General features: G+C 40.0%; 1 protein-coding gene across 2 annotated transcripts; it reads left to right on the top strand.

The window, feature by feature from the left end:
* SMIM8 (small integral membrane protein 8) lies at nt 7291-18183 on the top strand. Of its 2 annotated transcripts, XM_018053163.1 has the most exons (4): nt 7291-7368; nt 9594-9639; nt 15675-15832; nt 17437-18183. In XM_018053163.1, the coding sequence occupies exons 3-4, from the start codon at nt 15698-15700 to the stop codon at nt 17593-17595; spliced, it is 294 nt and encodes a 97-aa protein (XP_017908652.1). In that variant the 5' UTR covers nt 7291-7368; nt 9594-9639; nt 15675-15697; the 3' UTR covers nt 17596-18183. The 2 variants fall into 2 exon arrangements, with proteins under 2 accessions (XP_017908652.1, XP_017908653.1); XM_018053164.1 differs by lacking the exon at nt 9594-9639 and having other exon boundaries at nt 7319-7368.

Raw genomic sequence — 20592 nt, 5'->3', positions numbered from 1 at the left:
TATGACTGAGAGGAGGTGTGATGGGGTTCTGAGATGCCCTTATGGGATATTCTGAGATATCCTAGCTCCTAACTCAAGTGGTGGTCACTTGAGTGTGTACACTTGGTAAGAATCCATCAAGCTGTTCACTTAAGATTAGTATACTTTCTTTTAATTAAACAAGAAGATTATTTTTAAAATAGAGGCAAATAGAATAAAAGTCTAAATTCTAGCACCATATGTGTGCGCTCAGTCACTCAGTTGCGTCCAACTCTTTGCAACCCCATGACTCTAGCCCACCAGGTTCCTCTGTCCGTGGGATTTTCCAGGCAGGAGTACTGGAGTGAGTTGCCATTTCCTTCTCCAGTGGATCTTCTCAACCCAGAGATCAGACCCATGTCTCCTGCATCGGCAGGTGGATTCTTTACCACCGAGCCACCTGGGAAGAAAGAATAGAAGTGAGTAAAAGAAAGATCTAAATTCTATCACCAGTTTATATTTAATGCTTGCTATAGAAAATAAGTATACCAACAATCTTAAAGAAAATCTGGACAAAAAGAAATAATTCCTCATAATTACACAATCCTGTTACTCTGTTTCACGCGCCTTCTGTTACTCTGTGCCTGTGTGACTTGGCTTCATCCCATCAGGCATCCAGGCACTAGTGGCAGAGCACTCTTACTCTGCCTGCCCACTCAATTAATTGATCAAAGCTGTGCATCCTTTCTGCAAACACACGCTGTACAATATGATGTTCATGATGATCTGTTAGACTCTGGGACCTCTCTCTAAATGTCTGTAAGTTTGGTAATAGGCTACAGAGTACATCTGCGTGGTTTGAAGAGAGACAGACACTCTTGGTTGCTTGGAGTGAGTGGTAGAGTCTGATTGATCTAGAACAGAAATTGGATCATTTGTAGAGATGTGGGTGGACCTAGAGAATGTCAGACAGAGTGAAGTTAGTAAGAAAAACCCCAAATATGGTATATTAACGCATATATGTGGAATCTAGAAAAACAGTGTAGATGATCCTATTTACAAAGCAGAAACAGAGACACAGAAGTCAAGGATAAATATATGGCTACCAAGCAGGGAAAGGGGTATGTGGATGAACTGGAAGACTGGGATTGGCATATATACATTATTGATACTATGTATAAAATAGATAACTAATGAGAACATACTGTATAGATTAGGGAACTCTACTTAATGTACTGTGGAGCCCTGAATGAGAAGGAAGTCCAAAATAAAGGGGTTCTTCCCAGGTGGCTCTAGTGGTAAAGAACCCGCCTGCCAATGCAGGAGATGCAGGGGACACAGGTTTGATTCCTGGGTTGGGAAGATCTCCTGGAGAAGGAAATGGCAACCCACTCTAGTATTCTTGCCTGGAAAATCCCATAGACAGAGGAGCCTGCAGGCTACAGTCCATAGGGTCGCAAATGAGCATACATGGCTGATTCACTTTGCTGTAAAGCCGAAACTAACACAACATTGTAAAGCAAGTATTCTCCAGTAAAAATTAATTTAAAACAAACAAACAAAAAACAGAAATAGAGCAAGCCTCTGGGTCAGTTTAGAAAACCTCTACTCCTGTTCACACGGAGGCTGGCCTCTTGCTTTGCCTTTTCACTGTGGATTTTAACAACATTAATGTTGTCATTAATCCAGAAAAGCACTTAGCTTGTCACCAGGTTACCTTACTTCAGCGCAGTCACAGCTTTCCTGTGGATAAAAACACTTACCATAATCCACAAATAACCTGCCCTGTGTCTCATCTGCTGTATAACAACTTCCACATTACTTGAGGAAAAGCTCCAAGTGTTTTCAAACTAAAGAAAGAACAGGAGAAAAGAGAGAGAGTCAAAGAAAATAGAAGAAAAGGGAATATTTCTCATTCAAACTTAAAGAGAATTTTCTTATTTGTTCAAGCAAGGTCATGACATTCTTTTAGGGCCATTGCAATAAAGGTCTTTATTATATTTTATGCATCAAAGTAACTCAATTACTGGCTTTATGGCCTAAAAGGATAGAGTTAAAAATAATTAGAATAGAGTTTCTAATCTTCCTAAGAGCTCTGTTCATTTATTTAAATTGAAGCATAGTTGATTTGCAATGTTGTGTTAGTTCAGGTGTACAGCAAAATGATTCCATTATACACACATACATATATATGTGCATACACATATAGATATTTATCCAGATTCTTTTCCCTTATAGGTTGTTACAAAATATTGATTATAGTTCTCTATGCTATGCAGTAGGTCCAAATCTCTGTTTTGTTTTTGAAGCTTAGGAAGCATCTTCTCGAGATAAATGTCATTGCCCGCCAAATTATCCCACTCACTTGATTATATTTACACTGATCCTAATCCATGCAGACCTAGGATCAACACCAACTGTATTTAAATCTCCACCATCTGTAATGGCCATTTTGCCTGGTCTGCTGGAGGCCTCATCCAGTCAGACATATAAATCTCCAGAGGAATTTCTTAAGATGAGTTAAAATATGACACATCCCTCTCCCCAGGGTAGAAACTATATTATAAAAACCAGTTATGTCTTACATGGCGGATGAAGAAGGAAAGTGACTCACCACGAGTGTATGTGGTTCCCAAGGTGAGGTCTAAGGAGGAGGAACAGCAGCACCTGGGAACTTACAGTGGAATTTCTCAGGCCCCACCCCAAACCTCCTTTCTGAGACACTGGTAACTGAAGCAGGTTCAATCCCTGGGTTGGGAGTATCCCCTAGAGGAGGAAATGGCAACCCAGCCCGATAGTCTTGCCCAGCAAATCTCATGGACAGAGGAGCCTGGCCAGCCACAGTTCATGGGTGGCAAAAAGTCGGGCACGACTAAGTGACTGAGCACGCAGTCACAGCTGGTGTTTTAACAAGCCCTCTGAGCGAGTCTGACGCTTGCTCAGATTGCAAACCCTTGATGTGGGAAAATGCTGAGGGTATATGGAGGTCAGACCAACTGACAAGACTTCAGAAACACTAAGCAACTTGTGAATTCATCTGTTAGGCTCTGCAACCTCTCTCTAAATGTTTGTAAAATTTTAAATATACTGCATTTTATAACTACATTAAATTTGCTTTATTTCAAAGATATGTACAGGAAACAGTAGTTTCTAGTACAACCCAAATATCCCAAGCTTTTCAAGCATCTAGATAAAAATAAGGTCTCATGAACATTGATACTGGTGTTTCACTGGCATATTTGTCCTACCTGTAAATCTCAGGGTCTCCCCACCCAAGGGTGTGGCTAGTTAAACAGGCAGGTTGCAAAGCCTTGCATGGGCCCCTCTCTACCTCAGGAGGCTCCCCCTATTTTTGGAAATTGGATTTGGGCAAGGGTGGAAGAGTAAGAAGGGTGGACTTGGGGATTTGTTTGTGTTTTTACCAATGATGGGAGCAGATTGATAAAGGAATGAAACATCTGTGCCTCAGTTGAGAGAAGGTTCTGCAGCCTTGGTTGCTATTGGAGGTAGTCACAGAATTGATGTCCAACAATAATCAGTATCAAGGCTGCAAAGAACAAAGAGCTTTTTGAGGGGTCTTAAAAATTACAATTTGGGAGACAGATTCAGATAAAACCAAATGAAAGACTCTTCTGGGGAAGAGATTCAGACACTTATGAAAGCAAAAGCCATAAGATTGTTCAATAATTATGATTGACTTTGGTGCAAGGAAGGAAATTTTTAAAAATTTCATCAATTAGTTAATGTTGGCTGTGCTGGGTCTGCATTGCTGTGGGGGCTCTCCTCTCGTTACTCTGAGTGGGAGCTACTCTCGAGCTGTGGTGCTCAGGCTCCTCACTGTGGTAGCTTGTCTTGCTGGGGAGCATGGGCTCTAGAGCATGCGGGCTCCACTGGTTGTAGCACATGGGCTTAGTAGTTGCAGCTCCCAGGCTCTAGAGCACAAGCTCAGTAGTTGTGGCACAGGGGTTAGTTGCTTTGCAGCATGTAGGACCTTCCCAGACCAGGGATCAAATCTGTGTCTCCTGCACTGGCAGGTGAATTCACCAGGCAAGTCCAAGAAAGGAAATATTTGTCCTTAAGGGATAGGCCATCACTAGTTATTTTAGGGAAATCCAATAAGTATCTTGAGTTTCTGGAACACTGGGCAGATTCTCTGGACACCTGCTTTAGATGGTAAGTGATCAAAAGTCAGGTTCCATCCAGGCTGAGACGTGTGTCAAGTCACACTTTCTCGATGGCCTCCTGGCTCCATTTGAGAGCATTCTCTCAGCAATACCAACTCCATTTTGATTCTGCTTTCACAACTGTGGGCCTGCAGGCCCATCCTAACAGCTCTACCCTCCTCCACTAGGCCCCCTTTCACAATATCTCACTTGCACCCCATTCTGGAAGAGTGTTCCTCATGGTCCAGGGGCACAGTACAATGGGTTGGTTGGCTGTTCTTCATCATGGAACCTCCTCCTCACCATCTCCCTAGTCCACTTAACATCCCTTCAGTGAGTATTTCTGGAGCTCTTCATGTCTGGAAATACACCTATGAACAAAATATAGAGCCTTCATGCAGCTTCCTTGAAGAAGCTCCATGGAGCTTTCATGGCGTATTCATTGTCATGGCAATCCTAGCGCAGGTTGGAAAAGAATTTCCAGACACAGAGCATTTCAGAAGGGAGTGAGTTTATTAAGAGTAAACAGCAGAGGTAATATGGGTGCTGCAAACACAGCGGGCCGACTTCCTGACAAAACTGGGAAAGCCAACGCTTCATGGGTTGGTAGGAGATTTTTATAGCCTCAAGACAGAGAAATTTCCTGCTGGAGGTTGGCATCAGGTGATGGTTAGCGTGCTAGAGGGTGAGCACTGAGGTGGGCATTTTGCCTAATATGGAGTCAGGAAGCTTGCTGGTGATGATTGAGGGCCTTTTGACAACGGTTACAAAGGGGCTTATTCAGTTCTGGAGATGACCGTGTTTCTGGGCTCCCCTTCTGTAGCCTTCATGCCAGGTCTTGCACCTGTAGCCTTGGAATAGGACTCCACATTCATGTCTTCATGGAGCTTACATGAAGAATAATGGAGAAGAAAGACAATAAAGAAATAAATTGTATAGTGGCAGGTAGTGACACTGTTTTTTTCAAGTTCCTCGGGAGTCTCACATGTGTGTTCAGCACCAGGTCCACCCAGTTCTTCCACCCTGGCCTTTCTCTCACCATGAGAAGTACACATCCCCTCACTAGCATGTGAGGGCGTGGCTGTGGCACCCCTTGGTGGAAAAGTTCTGTTCCATGGTCCCTGCCAGCTGCTGCTTCTCAGGAGTTTTGTGTAATCTGGACTAGAAAGCAGGTCTGCTGGTAAGGTGGAAATCTGCTGGTTTTGTCTTCCTAGTACCTCTACCAGAGAAGGCAATGGCAACCCACACCAGTATTCTTGCCTGAAGAATCACAGGGATGGGAGCCCGGTGGGCTGCTGTCTATGGGGTTGCACAGAGTCGGACATGACTGACATGACTTAGCAGCAGCAGCAGCAGCAGTACCTCTACCCCATCCTAAATCTCGGAGGTATGATGATATGACCTTGACCCAGGCTGGGCCAGCCATGGTATCCCTTCCTCCTGTCCACAGCAATTTGTCCTGAAAAACGGTACATGACCCAAAAGTCATGAAAGCCAGTCAGAGCTCTTTTATGAGATTTGCTATATAGATAATTAGAGAAACTCCCTTTCCACTTAGATGAACCTTAACGTGATGAACCCTACTCCAAGACATGGAGTAAGTGTATGTAAGAAGCACATAGAGAAATGAGACAAGAGAGCCCTGTTGGCATATATGGATGTACCATGTCTCATTGTTCCCCAAACAAGTCCCCTCCCTATACCTAATTACATGAGGCAATACAGATCCTTTCACATTTGAGATACTTTCAGTTATTTGCAGATGAAAATAAAAATTGTATGCTGAACCTACGTTAATTATATCAACTACTTTGACTTGGACTGATGCTAAGGAAAAGAAGCCAGCGTTCATTTTATAAAAATTATAGCAGCAATAAAACAAACCCTGCCTTTGACAAAACACCATATTAACATCATAGTAATAAGTTAATATAATTTTATTACACCTTATAAATTAACTATTAATTCTTGCCTGAAAAAAAATGCACCAGCACATATGAGATTCCCTTGAAAGGGCTCACAGACCACCAGTATTGTCCCTGGAGCACACTTTGGAAACTTCTAATTAAAACAGACACCTTTTGTAAACTTGAATGAATGTTCTCATGGATGAAACTTTGTTTTATGTAGCTAATCCCATCAAATATAAAATCTCCTAACCCTAGCAAATATCAGATCTCTTGTTAAATATTATTAAATATTGATGATGCTATTTTAAAACAGGATTATAAAAGCTGCATTCAGACTAGCATCATTCTTCAAAGTAATTTCTTAAAAGCATCATAAAATAGAACTATTGTCTATTCATATCATTTGCATTGTACTCATATCCATTAAATTGACAAGATCTTTAGGCTTTTCTCTCTTATAATTACCTATAGTTTATGCTGTTTTTTTATTAAACAGGTTCTTAGGTTTCATTTATTCTTTTACTTGATCACTTTAGGTTGATCATGATAGTAAAAGTGCTTTTCTTTGCACAGTGGTATTTGGCATTTAGGGCTTCCTGGGTAGCTCAACTGGTGAAGAATCTCTCTGCAATGCAGGAGACCCTGGTTCCATTCCTGAGTCAGGAAGTTCCCATGGAGAAGGGATAAGCTACCCACTCCAGTGTTTTTGGGCTTTCCTGGTGGCTCAGACAGTGAAGAATCCGCCTGCAATGCGGGAGAGCCGGGTTGGATCCTTGGGCTGGGAAGATCCCCTGGAGGAGGGTATGGCAACCCACTCCATCACCATCAGCAAAGTGTGTGAAAATCACAACCATAACCACATCTTGGAATTTCAAGGCACTAATAGAATGGCAGAGCACTAACTGTGCATTTGAAAGACTGTGCCCATAAAATGGGGCCCGGAGGAGACCAGATTCAAGTGTTCTTTCCCAAATCAGAAAGCTTTCCCCTTCCATTAAATAAATGTAGTTCTAGGTGATTTCTTCTTTTACTTATACAAAACACACATGCGAAACTGGAAAGTTATTGGAACCTAGGGGACTGAAAACATAAGGCACAAAAGGAAGAAACCTAAAAGGCCCCTTGCAAACTCCATCCCTCCGTTGGACTGGAGGACCAGGGATGTTGAGGAGAGGCGCTAAACTCATCGCCGCAACTCCCGCGCCCCTGAGCCGCAGCCTCCAGGCTGTAGGGGCCGCTGCAGCGCCGAGTTTGCGGAGTGCACTGAGACGTTCTCTCCCGGAGGAGGAGACGAGACGGAGTGCGGCGGGCGGGTAGACGAGGTGACCCCGCGACAGGTGAGCGGCGGACGGGGCTGGGGTGGCGGGGTCGGGGACGAGGTGGCCGCTCTACAGCGGTCTTGATCCTGGCTTTGGCTGGCCCGACCGCCCTGTGGACCTCGCTCCCAGGTGCGTGGATTCGGACTCGGCGGCGTTCTCTCGAGCCCCTCTCTTTCCCCGCACAGTCGTCGCCACTCGGTGAACTCCCAGAGCTGGATCTGGAGGTTTCTGACCCCACGGGCCCGTGTCCCGCCCCATACGTGGACACCTCCACCCAAAGAATCTTCTAATTTTCTGGATAGTTTTTTTGGTATCCCACCTCACCAAACTCCTAATTAGGGGAAAGTGGTTTTGTAATTTTTTCACGTGAGGTTCCTCTTTTCTTTTTAACTGTGTTTACAGTCCTGTGTGCCCCCTGCAAGACAATGTCTAGAAGTTAATTGAATGCAGTTTCTTTTTCTGGAGGCTTCAAAGGCATATGTCTTTGACTAATAGCAAGATGTAGTGTAGGTCCCACAGTATGGGGAAGGCAGCGGACCCAAATAATACTTTACACCCTCAAATTGTTGGCAACATTTTTTGTAAATAACACTCTTTGTCAGTATCTGTCTCTAGGTATGGTAAATTTCAAGGGATTAAAAAAAATAACTCCTGTTTTATCTTAAAAACAACAAATGCACAGTTCATCTTTAAAATTTAAAACCCAAAAGGTAGGGGACATATGTGTATCTATCTGATTCATGTTGATGTATGACCGAAACCAACACAGTATTGTAAAGCAATTATCCTTCAATTAAAAATAAATTTTAAAAAATTAAGTGATTATAATTTTGTGCTTTGTTGGAATATTGCTGCTGCTGCTGCTAGGTCGTGTGCGACTCTGTGCGACCCCAGAGCCGGCAGCCCACCAGGCCCCCGTGTCCCTGGGATTCTCAAGGCAAGAACACTGGAGTGGGTTGCCATTTCCTTCTCCAACGCATGAAAGTGAAAAGTGAAAGTGAAGTTGCTCAGTCGTGTGCGACTCCTAGCGATCACATGGACTGCAGCCCACCAGGCTCCTCCATCCATGGGATTTTCCAGGCAAGAGTACTGGAATGGGGTGCCATTGCCTTCTCCGGTTGGAATATTACTCAGCCATAAAAATAAACTAAATTGGGTCATTTGTAGAGAAGTGGTTGAACCTGGAGTCTGTCATACAGAGTGGAGAAAATCAGAGAGAGAAAAACAAATATTGTATATTAATGTGTGTATATGATGAGTCTAGAAAATGGTACTGATGAAGCCATTCGCAGGACAGGAACAGAGAGACAGATGTGGAGAACAGACTGGATGGTGAGGGGGGCTGGGAAGGGGAGGGTGAGACAGATGGAGAGAGCAGCACTGACACACGGGCTACCTTGTAAAATCGCTAGCGGGAAGCTGCTGATAGCACAGGAAGCTCAGTTCAGCGCTCTGTGAGACTAGAGGGGTGGACAAGGGTGGGTGGGAGGCTCAAGAGAGGGGGGATATATGTATGCATATAGTTGATTCACTGTTGTTATGCAGCAGAAACTAACACTGTAAAGCAATTATACTCCAATTAAAACATTTTGTTACATTTCTTAAATCTTGTAATGACTTACAAATGCTGAGTCTTAGCGATTTACAGGTGTATGGTGGACCAGGGGTTGGCTGGAACTTGAGTGACCTGGATTATCTCACTCTTCCATGGGCAAAGACAGTCAATCTCTTTTGGTTTAGATTTGTATGGAAAAAAGGATTGAATTAATTGGTGGAGATGAAAATAGCTACCATTTGTTGAACTTCTGTTATGTCCTTTAAAAAATGTTACCTCATTTAATATACAAAGTCATTCTATGCAATAGGTAATATCCCTTTTATAAGAGTGCAAACTGAAGCTTAGAGAAGTTGTCACTCAAAAACATACCTAATCGGTAGCAAAGTTGGAATTTGCAACAATGGTACATTCCTTTAAGACAGAAAGCTGTCTGATTCTGCCCTGAACTTGTTTATTCTAAATCAAATTATTTTTAAGGTGTCCTGCCCCAAACTTCAAGTTATTTTCTTAAATTCTGAAATAGTGTGGTATGTGAAACAAAAATAACAAGTACATTTATATATCCTGAAAGTATTTTGTCATTTTATAATTCCCTAAGGCTTTTATTTAATTCCTGGTATTCCTTCTCACCAGTATTCTCTGATTCTGACCGTTTTTTTTTTTTTTCCATTTATCTTCTGTGCAGATGCTTATTTCAAAATGAATATCTAAGGACTAAGTTTTTCACCAAAGTAAGTCATATTCTTTATATCGTGGTCTAATTTTTATGTCATGCCAGTTTTGTGCCAACAAATTGTTTAATATCAGCTGGATTATCCCACAGAGCAGAATTTTAATAAAGGAGAGAAAATGGTTTAAAATTCCTACTGCTGAAGATCATCTTTGTACCGTCTCTCACAGTGTATTTGTTCTGGGGGCACCATTTTCACTCACACTTTAGGGCGTTGCTACAAAGAGGCTGCTGCTTCCTCTCTCATCACCTATTGCCTTCCCCAGAGAATGGGCAGGAGGAAAAGTTAAAGAACCTTTTGCTGGGAGGGATGTATGAAGTAAACACAGTTTAGTTTAGATCTTTTTTTTAAAAAAAAGCTTTTAGATTGGAATATCGTTTATTTACAATGCTGTATTAGCTACAGGTGTACAGCACAATGTATGATTTAGTTATACATATGTTTTTTTCAGATTCTTTTCCCTTATAGTTTATTACAAAACATTGAGTGTAGCTCTCTGTGTTATACAGTATATCCTTGTTGATTATTTTATATATAGTCGTGTATGTTAATCCCAGATTCCTAATTTATCCCACGCTACCATTCCCTTTTTTGTAACCATAAGTTTGTTTTCTGTGTCCGTGATTCTTTTTCTGTTTTGTAAATAAGTTTGTTTGTATCATTTAGATTCCATGTATAAGTGATATCATATGGTATTTGTCTTTCTCTTTTTTGACTGACTTTGCTTAGTATGATCTCTAGGTCCATCCATTTTGCTTCAAATAACATTATTTCATTTTTTTGTTGTTCAGTTGCTCAGTTGTGTCCAAATCTTTGCTACCCCATGGACTGCAGCACACCAGGCTTCCCTGTCCTTCACCATCTCCCAGAGCTTGCTCAAATTCATGTCCATTGAGTCAGTGATGTCATCCAGCCAATCTCATACTTTGTTGCCCCTTCTTCTCCTGCCTTCAGTCTTTCCCAGCATGAGGGTCTTTTCCAGTGAGTCAGTTCTTCGCATCAGGTGTCCAGAGTATTGGAGTTTCAGCTTCAGCATCAGTCCTTCTGATGAATATTCAGGACTGATTTCCTTTAGGATAGACTGGTTGAATCTCCTTGCAGTCCAAGGGACTCTCAAGAGTCTTCTCCAACATCACAGCTCAAAAGCATCAATTTTTCAGCATTCAACCTTCTTTATAGTCCAACGCTCGCATCCATACATGACTTCTGGAATAACCATAGCTTTAACTATATGGACCTTTGTCTGCAAAGTAAGGTCTCTGCTTTTTAATACACTGTCTAGGTTTGTCATAGCTTTTCTTCTTTCATTTTTTAGGACTGAGTAATATTCCGTTGTGTATATGTACCACATCTTTATCCATTCATCTGTTGGTGGACAGTTAGATTGCTTACATGTCTTGGCTGTTGTAAATAGTGCTGCTGTGAACACTGCGGTGCTTGTATCTTTTTGAATTATGGTTTTCTCTGGGTATATGTGCAGGAGTGGGTTTGCTGGATCATATAGTAGCTCTATTTTTAGTGTTTTAAGAAGCCTCCCAGAGAGATGTTATGGGGAGGGAGGTGGGAGGGGGGTTCATGTTTGGGAATGCATGTAAGAATGAAAGATTTTAAAATTAAAAAAATAAATAAATTAAAAAAAAAAAAGAAGCCTCCATACTGCTGCACCAGTTCACACTCTCACAAACAGTGATGGAGGTTTCCCTTTTCCCCACATCCTCTCCAGTATTTATTATTTGTAGATTTTTCAATGATGGACGTTCTGAACAGTGCTAGGTGATACCTCACAGTGATTTTGATACTCTGATAGTTAGCAGTGTTGAGCACCTTTTCATCTGCTCTTTGGCCTTCTGTATCCCTTCTTTGCAGAAATGTCTGTTTAGGTCTTCTGCCCATTTTTTGTTTGGGTTTGATTTTTTTTTTTTTTGGATATTGAGCTGCATGAGCTATTTGTATGTTTGGAGATTAATCCCTTGATTCCATGATTTGTAAGTATTTTTTCCCATATTTGGTTGTCTTTTCATTTTGTTTATGGTTTCCTTTGCTGTGCAAAAGCTTTTAAGTTAATTAGGTTGCATTTGTCTATTTTTGTTTTTATTTTCATCACTGTAGTAGGTGGATCCTTTGGGATCCAAAAAGATATTGCTGAGACTTATGTCAAAGAATGTTCTGCCTGTATTTTCCTCTAAGCGTTTTATAGTATCCAGTCTTAAACTTAGGTCTTTAATCCATTTTAAGTTTATGTTTGTGTATGGTATTAGAGAATCTTCTAGTTTCATTCTTTTACATGTGGCTGTCCAGTTTTCCCAGTACCAGTTGTTGAAGAGACTTGTGTTTTGTCCCGGAGAGATGTATGAAGTAAATACAGCTTAGTTTAGATCTTTTTTTCTAGGCAGGTATGAAAAATGCAAGTCTCTTCTATTAAAAAAAATTATGTACACAATTTCTTATTTAAGGGAACAAGAAATGGGTGATGGAAAATAATGAAGAAGAATAAGAACGGGGCACCTGGACAGATTGCACAGCCATGGGGTGGCCCCTGGGATACCTAACTTATTGAGTGTTTTAGAGGTCAACCGGTGCAGAAATTAATCACCAAATTGGCCAGCAGCAGTGCAGTGTCAAGTTCCTATCATCCTTGCTCGTGTGTGTTTGTGTGTGTGCGTGCATGCACGCGCGTGTGCACACTAGAGAGAGAGAGTCCCCTTTTTAACACAATAAATGCGGATCCTGGCTTAAGAATAAACTCATCTTGAAAGCAAATATATCTAGAGATTGATCAATATCATATGCGAATAAGTAAGTATGATTTACCTCGTGCTTTGCAGTGGGGGAAAAAAAAGAAGTGGGAGAAAGTGATGGGGAGACTTAGAAGCTCCAATGGATGTGTGTCAGATGGTAACTCTGTTGGAATAGGTTGTTGCTGTGCTTTGAATTTATGATTAGTTCTGTAGCTTTTAAAATTAGAACTTATATCAGCTCTGATTAACACACCTGTGAAGAAACCACTAAGGTTTGCATTTTATGTACTTACTCAGCCACCACATCGTGCATGTCCTTCACAGTCATATTCCTACCGTTCTGTGGGCCAGGCGTGTGTGGGGATATAAAAGAACACTGTCTGACATGAAAAGTCTCATTTTGTTCTGTTCTTATTACAGATTCTTACCTAACAAGTCCCTTTTTGGCCTCAGTAATCTGTCTCTTTTTATTTAAAGTATCAGTCAGTCATTCAGTTCAGTCACTTAGTTGTGTCCGACTCTTTGCGACACTATTGACTGCAGCACGCCAGGCTTCCCTGTTCATCACCATCTCCCGGAGCTTGCTCAAACTCATGTTCATCTAGTCGGTGGTACCATCCAACGATCTCATCCTCTGTCATCCCCTTTTTCCTCCTGCCTTCAGTCTCCCAGCATCAGGGTCATTTCCAGTGAGTCAGTTCTTCGCATCAGGTGGCCAAAGTATTGGAGCTTCAGCTTCAACATCAGTCCTTCCAATGAATATTCAGGACTGATTTCCTTTAGGATTGTCTGGTTTGATATCTCTGCACTTCAAGGGACTTTCAAGAGTCTTCTCCAACATCACGGTTCTAAAGCATCAATTCTTCAGCACTCAGTTTTCATTATGGTCCAGCTCCACATTTATGCATGAATTAAAGTCAGTAGTTCTAAAGTGTAAGATTCTAAAATAATTTCCAAATCAAAGATTTGTCATACTTATGGAGTATTTTGCCATACTGTAATAGAAATGCACTGACCAGTCCTAAGAATAATAAATATATAGTTTTATATTTAAAATAATATTGGTATAATTATTTTCATAAATGTAAGGGGTGTGTGTGTGTGCACACACGTGCACGCACTTAGTCACTCAGTCATTTCCGACCCTTTGTGACCCCATGGACTATACAGTCCATGGAATTCTCCAGTCCAGAATACCAGAGTGGGTAGCCTATCCCTTCTCCAGCGGATCTTCCCGACCCAGGAATTGAAAAGGGGTCTCTTGTATTGCAGGTGGATTCTTTACTATCTGAGCTACCAGGGAAACCCTTTAATTTGTAAAAGTCCCTTTCAATAAACATTTGCAGTAGTTTCCAGCCTATGTATTCTTTAATTGTCATTTCTGGCAAAGAGTTTAACATGAACAGTTTAACATAAGTGAAATATTGGTGTCTAGAGTTTACAGTATAATAAATACTACCTTGACTGCTTATTTACTTGTTTCATCAAAGTAAATGTAGGTTCAGCTAAGGAAAGAGAATCTTGTGCAAATACAATATACATATAGCTGACAGGCTATCTCCCAGGCGATAGACCTCAGTAAGATCCCCAAATAAAACTTATCTTGCAACTTTAAGTTTGTGCATTTTTCTTCAGTTTACAGTTTCAAGAAATTCAGCTAAGAAATGTGCATGTGAGTGGACCCCTGGTTCAGCAGAAAACATTGGAGTTTTTTGGTAACCTTAGGCATGATGTGTTGGAAGCTTGTGCTGGCTGAACAGATTTCAGACATATTATGGAATTGTTTCAGAAGCTGTCTGTAGTGGAAAAAAATCACTGTTCCAATAGAGAAAATTAGTAACTTGAATGTTGTTGAAGTTTTTTAAAAATTGCTAGTTACTGCTTGAATGATGTGTTAAATGCTATTGAACTGTTTTATGAGTTGTTACCTCATATAATTCATGTCCAAAGTGGACTTCAAAGAAGAGGTATATAGAGGTTGATGATCATTCTTTTCCGCTATAATGCATCATGGTCGGAAGAGATGAGACCACTTGTCATTGGCAAGTCAGTTAACCCCCAGGGCTTCAGAAATGTTCATTTGCTCCCCAGTGATGATGAAGCCAGTATACATGTCTAGAGAACATGAGGTTTATTTGATGAATAACTGAGAATGGTTGGCAAGAGGAAGAAAGAAGTGAAAAGCAAGGTCCTCTTGCTGATGGACACCTTCTCTGGCCAGGACACTCCTGTGTTTGGATCACATGTGTTGAGTTTTCTCATTGACTAATCTTTTTCACTTTTGAAAAAACTGAACTCCTAAGTTTCTCCATAAGTAATAAGGTTGCAGAAATATTGCTTTTATAAAAGACTGTAAAATGGAAAACTTAATACTTGAATAAACAAAGCCCCAACAAGTGTTTAAACATGAGTGTTTGACTCTCATTTCATAACATTTACTGAGGGTTCGCCATTTCCCCCAAAGAATTTTATTATATTGTCATGAATCTCAGCCGTTCTTTGGAAAGTTTTCTTTCCCTATCTTTTCCCTTCCAAAATTCCCCCCACCCACCCCACCAGCATTCGGTGGCAGGATTGGTAAGAATAACCTTTTGCCCAGCAGTATGTAGAAGAAAAAAATATTCACAAAGTGTTGACATTCTAGCAGGGAGAAATGGAAGCCAAAAGACATACTTGGATCTATTAGGATAGATCCTGAGTAATTAATTAAGGAGGTAGCATAGTGTTTGTTGCCAGAGAGCGGGTGATGGAGGAGGAGTAAGGACAGCAGCTGCTCACCCCTCCTGCATGGCGCTGGTGCTGGGGTGACCCAGTGGAGAGAAGCGGAGGGGTGGGAAGGGAAAGTGGGAGGAATGGAGCAGAAGAATGCGCATGCTTCTTAGGGCGGTGTCCTGAAAGGGCTGTTGGAAGGTGAGGAACGGTGAAAATGGAAGGAAATTAAGAAGGTGTAGATAACCCACTGGCCATTCCTACCCTTAGTACCCCCTTCATATAAGCAAGATACAGTGTGACTCATACCAGCAAACAAATTCTGTAGGCTCCTGGGAAAGTAGGAAAACGACTTTTGCCTACCTCACTAGTTCCACGAGATGAAAAATAACCATTTTACCAAACAAAACCTAAAGGCCATTTACAAAGTACATATTATACAAAGTAATAAAAGAATTGACTGTCACTTTTGGTATATATCTAGACTGGAATTCGAAAAAAAGACTGAATGTAGAATGATTTTTTTTTAAGAGCATTATCAGAAAAACGTAACTTTGAAGGGAAAAAAGTCTTTTATTTTATTTTTAGGTATTAAATCATCGTTAGTCAAGATGTCTTCAGCACCTGAGCCTCCAGCCTTTAAAAAGGAGCCACCCAAGGAGAAAGACCTGGGAAACGTAGGGCTCAGAGGGGTCCGCACCACAACCTTATTTCGAGCTGTGAATCCAGAGCTCTTCATTAAACCTGTAAGAGATACATCCAGGATAAGACTTTATGTTCAATTTACCTAGGCTTTCAGAGATAGAAAGTTCTAATTTTCCTGTAACATTTGATTTTATCATGGAAATTTGATGTTAACTAGTAAGACCTCTCTGGTTAAGAAGCAGATGGAAGAAAAATCTTAAATGCTGTTTCACTAAATATACATATAAAGCTAATTATTTTGAGGGTGTTTGAGAATTTAAATGGTAAATAGTTGAATTTTAATCAACTGATCAAATTCCGGTTTAAAATTTTATTTTAATAGCTACATTGATTTTAAGGAAACTTGTTTGATCGGGTACTATTAAGTAAATAAGACCTTCCATTGAAACAAAGGAAACAGAATGAAAATCTGATCAGTCTATAATCCTAGGCTTATTAATAATATTTTAACCTAGGAGATTTAGCAAACATATATTGAAAAATATGAAAACATGCATTTATACACTGTTAGGGAATTAGCTAATCATATTTTTGTAGCAAGTTACTGAATACATTTGATTTGTTAAGTTTTATTTTTTGAAAAATGCAGATCAAGTCATAAAATTTACTTAAATGTTTGAATTTGATTAGAATTTTAATAACATTAGTTACCTGTATAGAAAGTTAAGTAGGTCAATTTAGCAATCAAATCATTAAATCAAGGTAGACTGTTTTAAAAACTTTGAACTAATGTGTTTTTTTACTTGCCAAGTACAGTTCAAGAACTGCAAAAGTAAGCTGCCCTGAGTGAGTGGCCTTTCTCAGATGTCCATCCCACTGAAAAAGTTTGACCTTGATTTTTTTGATTAAGAATAGTAGTGAAACAGAAGCAGAAATAATGACAGAAGCAGAAAATACAGAATTTAAAAGCTCTTTTTAAAAAAATTCAGGAATTCCTTAGCTGTCCAATAGTTAGTACTCTGCCTTCTCACTGCCAAGGGCACACGTTCAATCCCTGGCTGGGGAACTAAAATCCCCAAAAGTGTGTGGTGTGACCAAAAAAAAAAAAAAAAAAATCAAAGTAGCATCCCTTTGCCTCTTAGGGTCTTGGATTTTACACAGCAAATCAGAGTTATTGTAACAGCATATCTGTTCTATGACTGTGTTTCTTGAGGTAACAGAATAAGTTCCCAGAGAAGGGTGTGTCTGTTTTGCTGTACCTGGTATATAACATGAAAGGCTTTCTGCCAGTTTTTCATGATCCTGGGTGACAAGAAAAGCATGTAGACTTCATTCCTCACTTCTTAATAAAAATAACAAATTTAAGGTTTGCAGATGGAAAACTTGGGCCCAAAAGAGTTAAGCAACTTCTTCACAACATAGGTAACTGAAAACTGAGCACCGGACCAATTTCCTTCTAAAGGTGAAGGTCAGAGATGTCCCAGCTGTGAAGAGAAGAAGGAAGAGTCTTCCATAGTCTCTAAGTTATCAGGAGTTGAGTTAACTGAATAAAGAAATGGATAAATGTTAGAAATGGAATTTTACCCTAGGAATGCTAGTGTGGTACTAAAGCCTTGGCATGACGAGGAGAAAGTGCAGGAAATATTTGAGTCTCCTCAAATGATTGGTCTTATTGAGACCTTGTGATTTTTTTTTTCTTTGACAGAACAAACCTGTAATGGCTTTCGGATTAATAACCTTTTCGCTTTGTGTGGCTTATATCGGTTACCTACATGCGACGCGGGAGAACGAGAAGGACCTCTATGAAGCTATTGATAGTGAGGGACACAGTTACATGAGGAGGAAAACGTCTAAATGGGATTAGCTGAGCTGGTTGCTGCAGATGAAGGTTTACGGGGGCTCTGAAATCTTCAGCTGAAGATTAGGACCACACAGTGTCTTGTTTGTTGTTCCAGAAGATGCTGCTGAGGAAGAAGGATGACGATTGCAGCCAGACCCCTAGAGAGAATGTTGTCCTTTCAAAATGGCAGCCGTTATCGCATTCTTTTTTCCACAGAAAGAGCTGTTCAGTATTTTAATTTTATTAAATCCTCTTTTAAAAAGTGCCATGAGAATGGAAGTCATTTTTGTAAATTATAAAGTTCTGTCCAATAAAAGTACTGCTGCTCTTAAATTTGCATGGTATTGTTATATTTTAAGGGGAAGGTTCATTTACAGCTGTAATGACGGTTTAGTTTTGCTATTTGCAAAGGCAGTGCTCTTTTTCTACCTGGTTAAGAAGAAAATGATTATAAATTATTATAAAGCTTGCAGTTAAAAACAGTTTTTACCTAGTTACAGATGGGTCATATATTTCAGTTTTCCATTTCAGCTAATTTTGGTCCAGATTTTTATTTTAGTTGAAAAGATACTCCCACTCAATTACTAAAATAAAGATTACATGAAAGAATAACCCAGAGTAATTTGAGTTTTCCTTTAAAAAAAATAACCAGACAGTATGTTATACTGAGTATGATGTTTTTATTTGACTACAACTAAATTATTTTGTTTTCATTGTGATTTATTATTTCATTGTTACTTGTATTTCCTTGTTATTTGTATTTCCTTGTTATTTCATTCATTGTTATCATTGTAATTTAATGTTGCAATGATACTATAAATGTAAGACCGAATGTTCTTATGGTTACTTGAAAACTAGAACTGCTCAGTAGATAAGAAGGTCTAGATTTAAAGTAACCATAAGCATGTGGGGTTTATCTTATACCTTTCTGATAAAGGTTCTGCTGCGGCTTCTGCTAAGTCACTTCAGTCATTGTCCAACTCTGTGCGACCCCATAGACGGCAGCCCACCAGGCTTCCCTGTCCCTGGGATTCTCCAGGCAAGAACACTGGAGTGGGTTGCCATTTCCTTCTCCAATTCATGAAAGTGAAAAGTGAAAGTGAAGTCACTCAAGTCGTGTCCGACTCTCAGTGACCCCATGGACCGCAGCCCACCAGACTCCTCCATCCATGGGATTTTGTTCTAGATGTGTTTTATTTCTAGATATTTACCACATTCTCCAAATCATTGGAATTGCATCTTAGTAAATAAATCTTGTCTCTGAAATTTTGTTTCATTTATTATTAACAAGTAAAATAATTTCTCAGGCAGTGTTTATCATCATAATGTAAGATTTAATTTCCAGTGCTTTATGGTAGTTTTGTAAGATACATGAGAAAGTAATTATGTCTCATTTGTAGATATTAAAGAGCTTAGCTAATTGAGTTATCTGTATGCAACTAAATTAAATCTTTATTACTGACCCTTAAATATTTCTTTGTGAGGTCTCTCTATGTAGTACACTTCATACAGTTTAAATACACTTAGGTGGTATACAATGCCTTTTAATTTAAAGTATTATCTTTTGCTGTTGGTTGGTAAAGAACTAGAGTTCTGTTTTCAACTTATGCATTTAATGCCACATCATCATCATTAGAGTTCTTCTAATATTCAACAAAAGAAGTTACTCTTTGGTGGGGGAAGTATTAGTGAGCTATCAAGAGGTTATTGCAGCAAAGAAGGGCTGCAGGAACTAGGCAGAGGGCAGCCTGAAACCACGTGACTGTGTGTGAGTGAACCAGGGTAGCAGTAGATTTCACAAGGTGCACAGCTGCAAAAAATAGTGCAAGGGAAGAATTCCATTGAATTTTAGAAACAACCTGACTTCCCTGGTGGCTTAGATGGTAGAAGTGTCTGCCTACAATGTGGGAGACCCGGGTTTATTCCATAGGTCAGGAAGATCCCCTGGAGAAGAAAATGGCAACCCACTCCAGTATTCTTGCCTGGAAAATTCCATGTACAGAGGAGCCTGGTAGGGTACAGTCCGTGGTGTTGCAGAGTTGGGACAGGACTGAGCGACTTCACTTTCACTTTCAACCTAACTGTGATACTGTTCATAGGTCTGTTACAAGTTGTGTAGCGCAGTCTTCTATGTGCAGTGTCAAAGACTGCTTGGCTGTGGATGTTTTCATTCCTTCTCTAAAGGAAAATGAGACAAAGTCAGTGGTCTAAGGAGGGGATGCTCAGGGCAAGATGTTTACGGCATCTTGGAGTCTGGTAGGAGGAATGTTTTCCAGTACAGGAATCTGGTTGAGATCGGGCAAACTGTAACATAATAGATTGTCCTGAAGCAAGTATTGATAAATGAACTACTGGTAAGCAGCAAGCAACCTCAGCCCAGGGAAGTAATTTTTTTCTGATAAAAGAGTCATTTGCCCAGAAGAGCAAGCAGTTTAGTTGTTAAGAATTTCCCAGTGTAAACAGTGAAGTTATTTATTGTTTAATAGCCTTATCTTCTGTAAGGCAACCAATCCATCCCAGTTTTCTAAGCAAGGAGGAGATTCTTGAGATGCAGTTCTTTCCATTTTAAAACAAGGACAACAAATGAATTAACTATGATTTTAAAAGCCAACCTTAGTAGTTTTGAGTGCTTGCTTACTGAAAATAATTTTTCCTTTAAGGTACTGTGTGATTTTCCCAGTTTTATTGCCCTGACACAAAAGCATTATAGATAACCTAAAAAAAAATTAAACTCCCTTTTTTTTGTTATGGCCTAAAAAATCAATTCTTTAAGTAAACCATTTAACAGAAAGTATGGTAGACTGAATAATACACCTCTTTTCCCACACCACCCTAGAGATGTTTGAATCCTAATTCCAGAACCTGTAAACATGTTCCATTATATGACAGAAGAGTCAAGGTTATACCAATAACCTCAGATATACAGATGACACCACCCTAATGGCAGAAAGTGAAGAACAACTAGAGCTTCTTGGTGAAGGTGAAAGGAGAGTGAAAAAGCTGGCTTAAAACTCAACATTC

The sequence above is a fragment of the Capra hircus genome, chromosome 9 (genome assembly GCF_001704415.2).
Source record: "Capra hircus breed San Clemente chromosome 9, ASM170441v1, whole genome shotgun sequence".
In the NCBI taxonomy this organism is placed as follows: domain Eukaryota; kingdom Metazoa; phylum Chordata; class Mammalia; order Artiodactyla; family Bovidae; genus Capra; species Capra hircus.
Note: the sequence above shows the minus strand (reverse complement) of the source record. Positions and strands in the feature narration are given on the sequence as shown.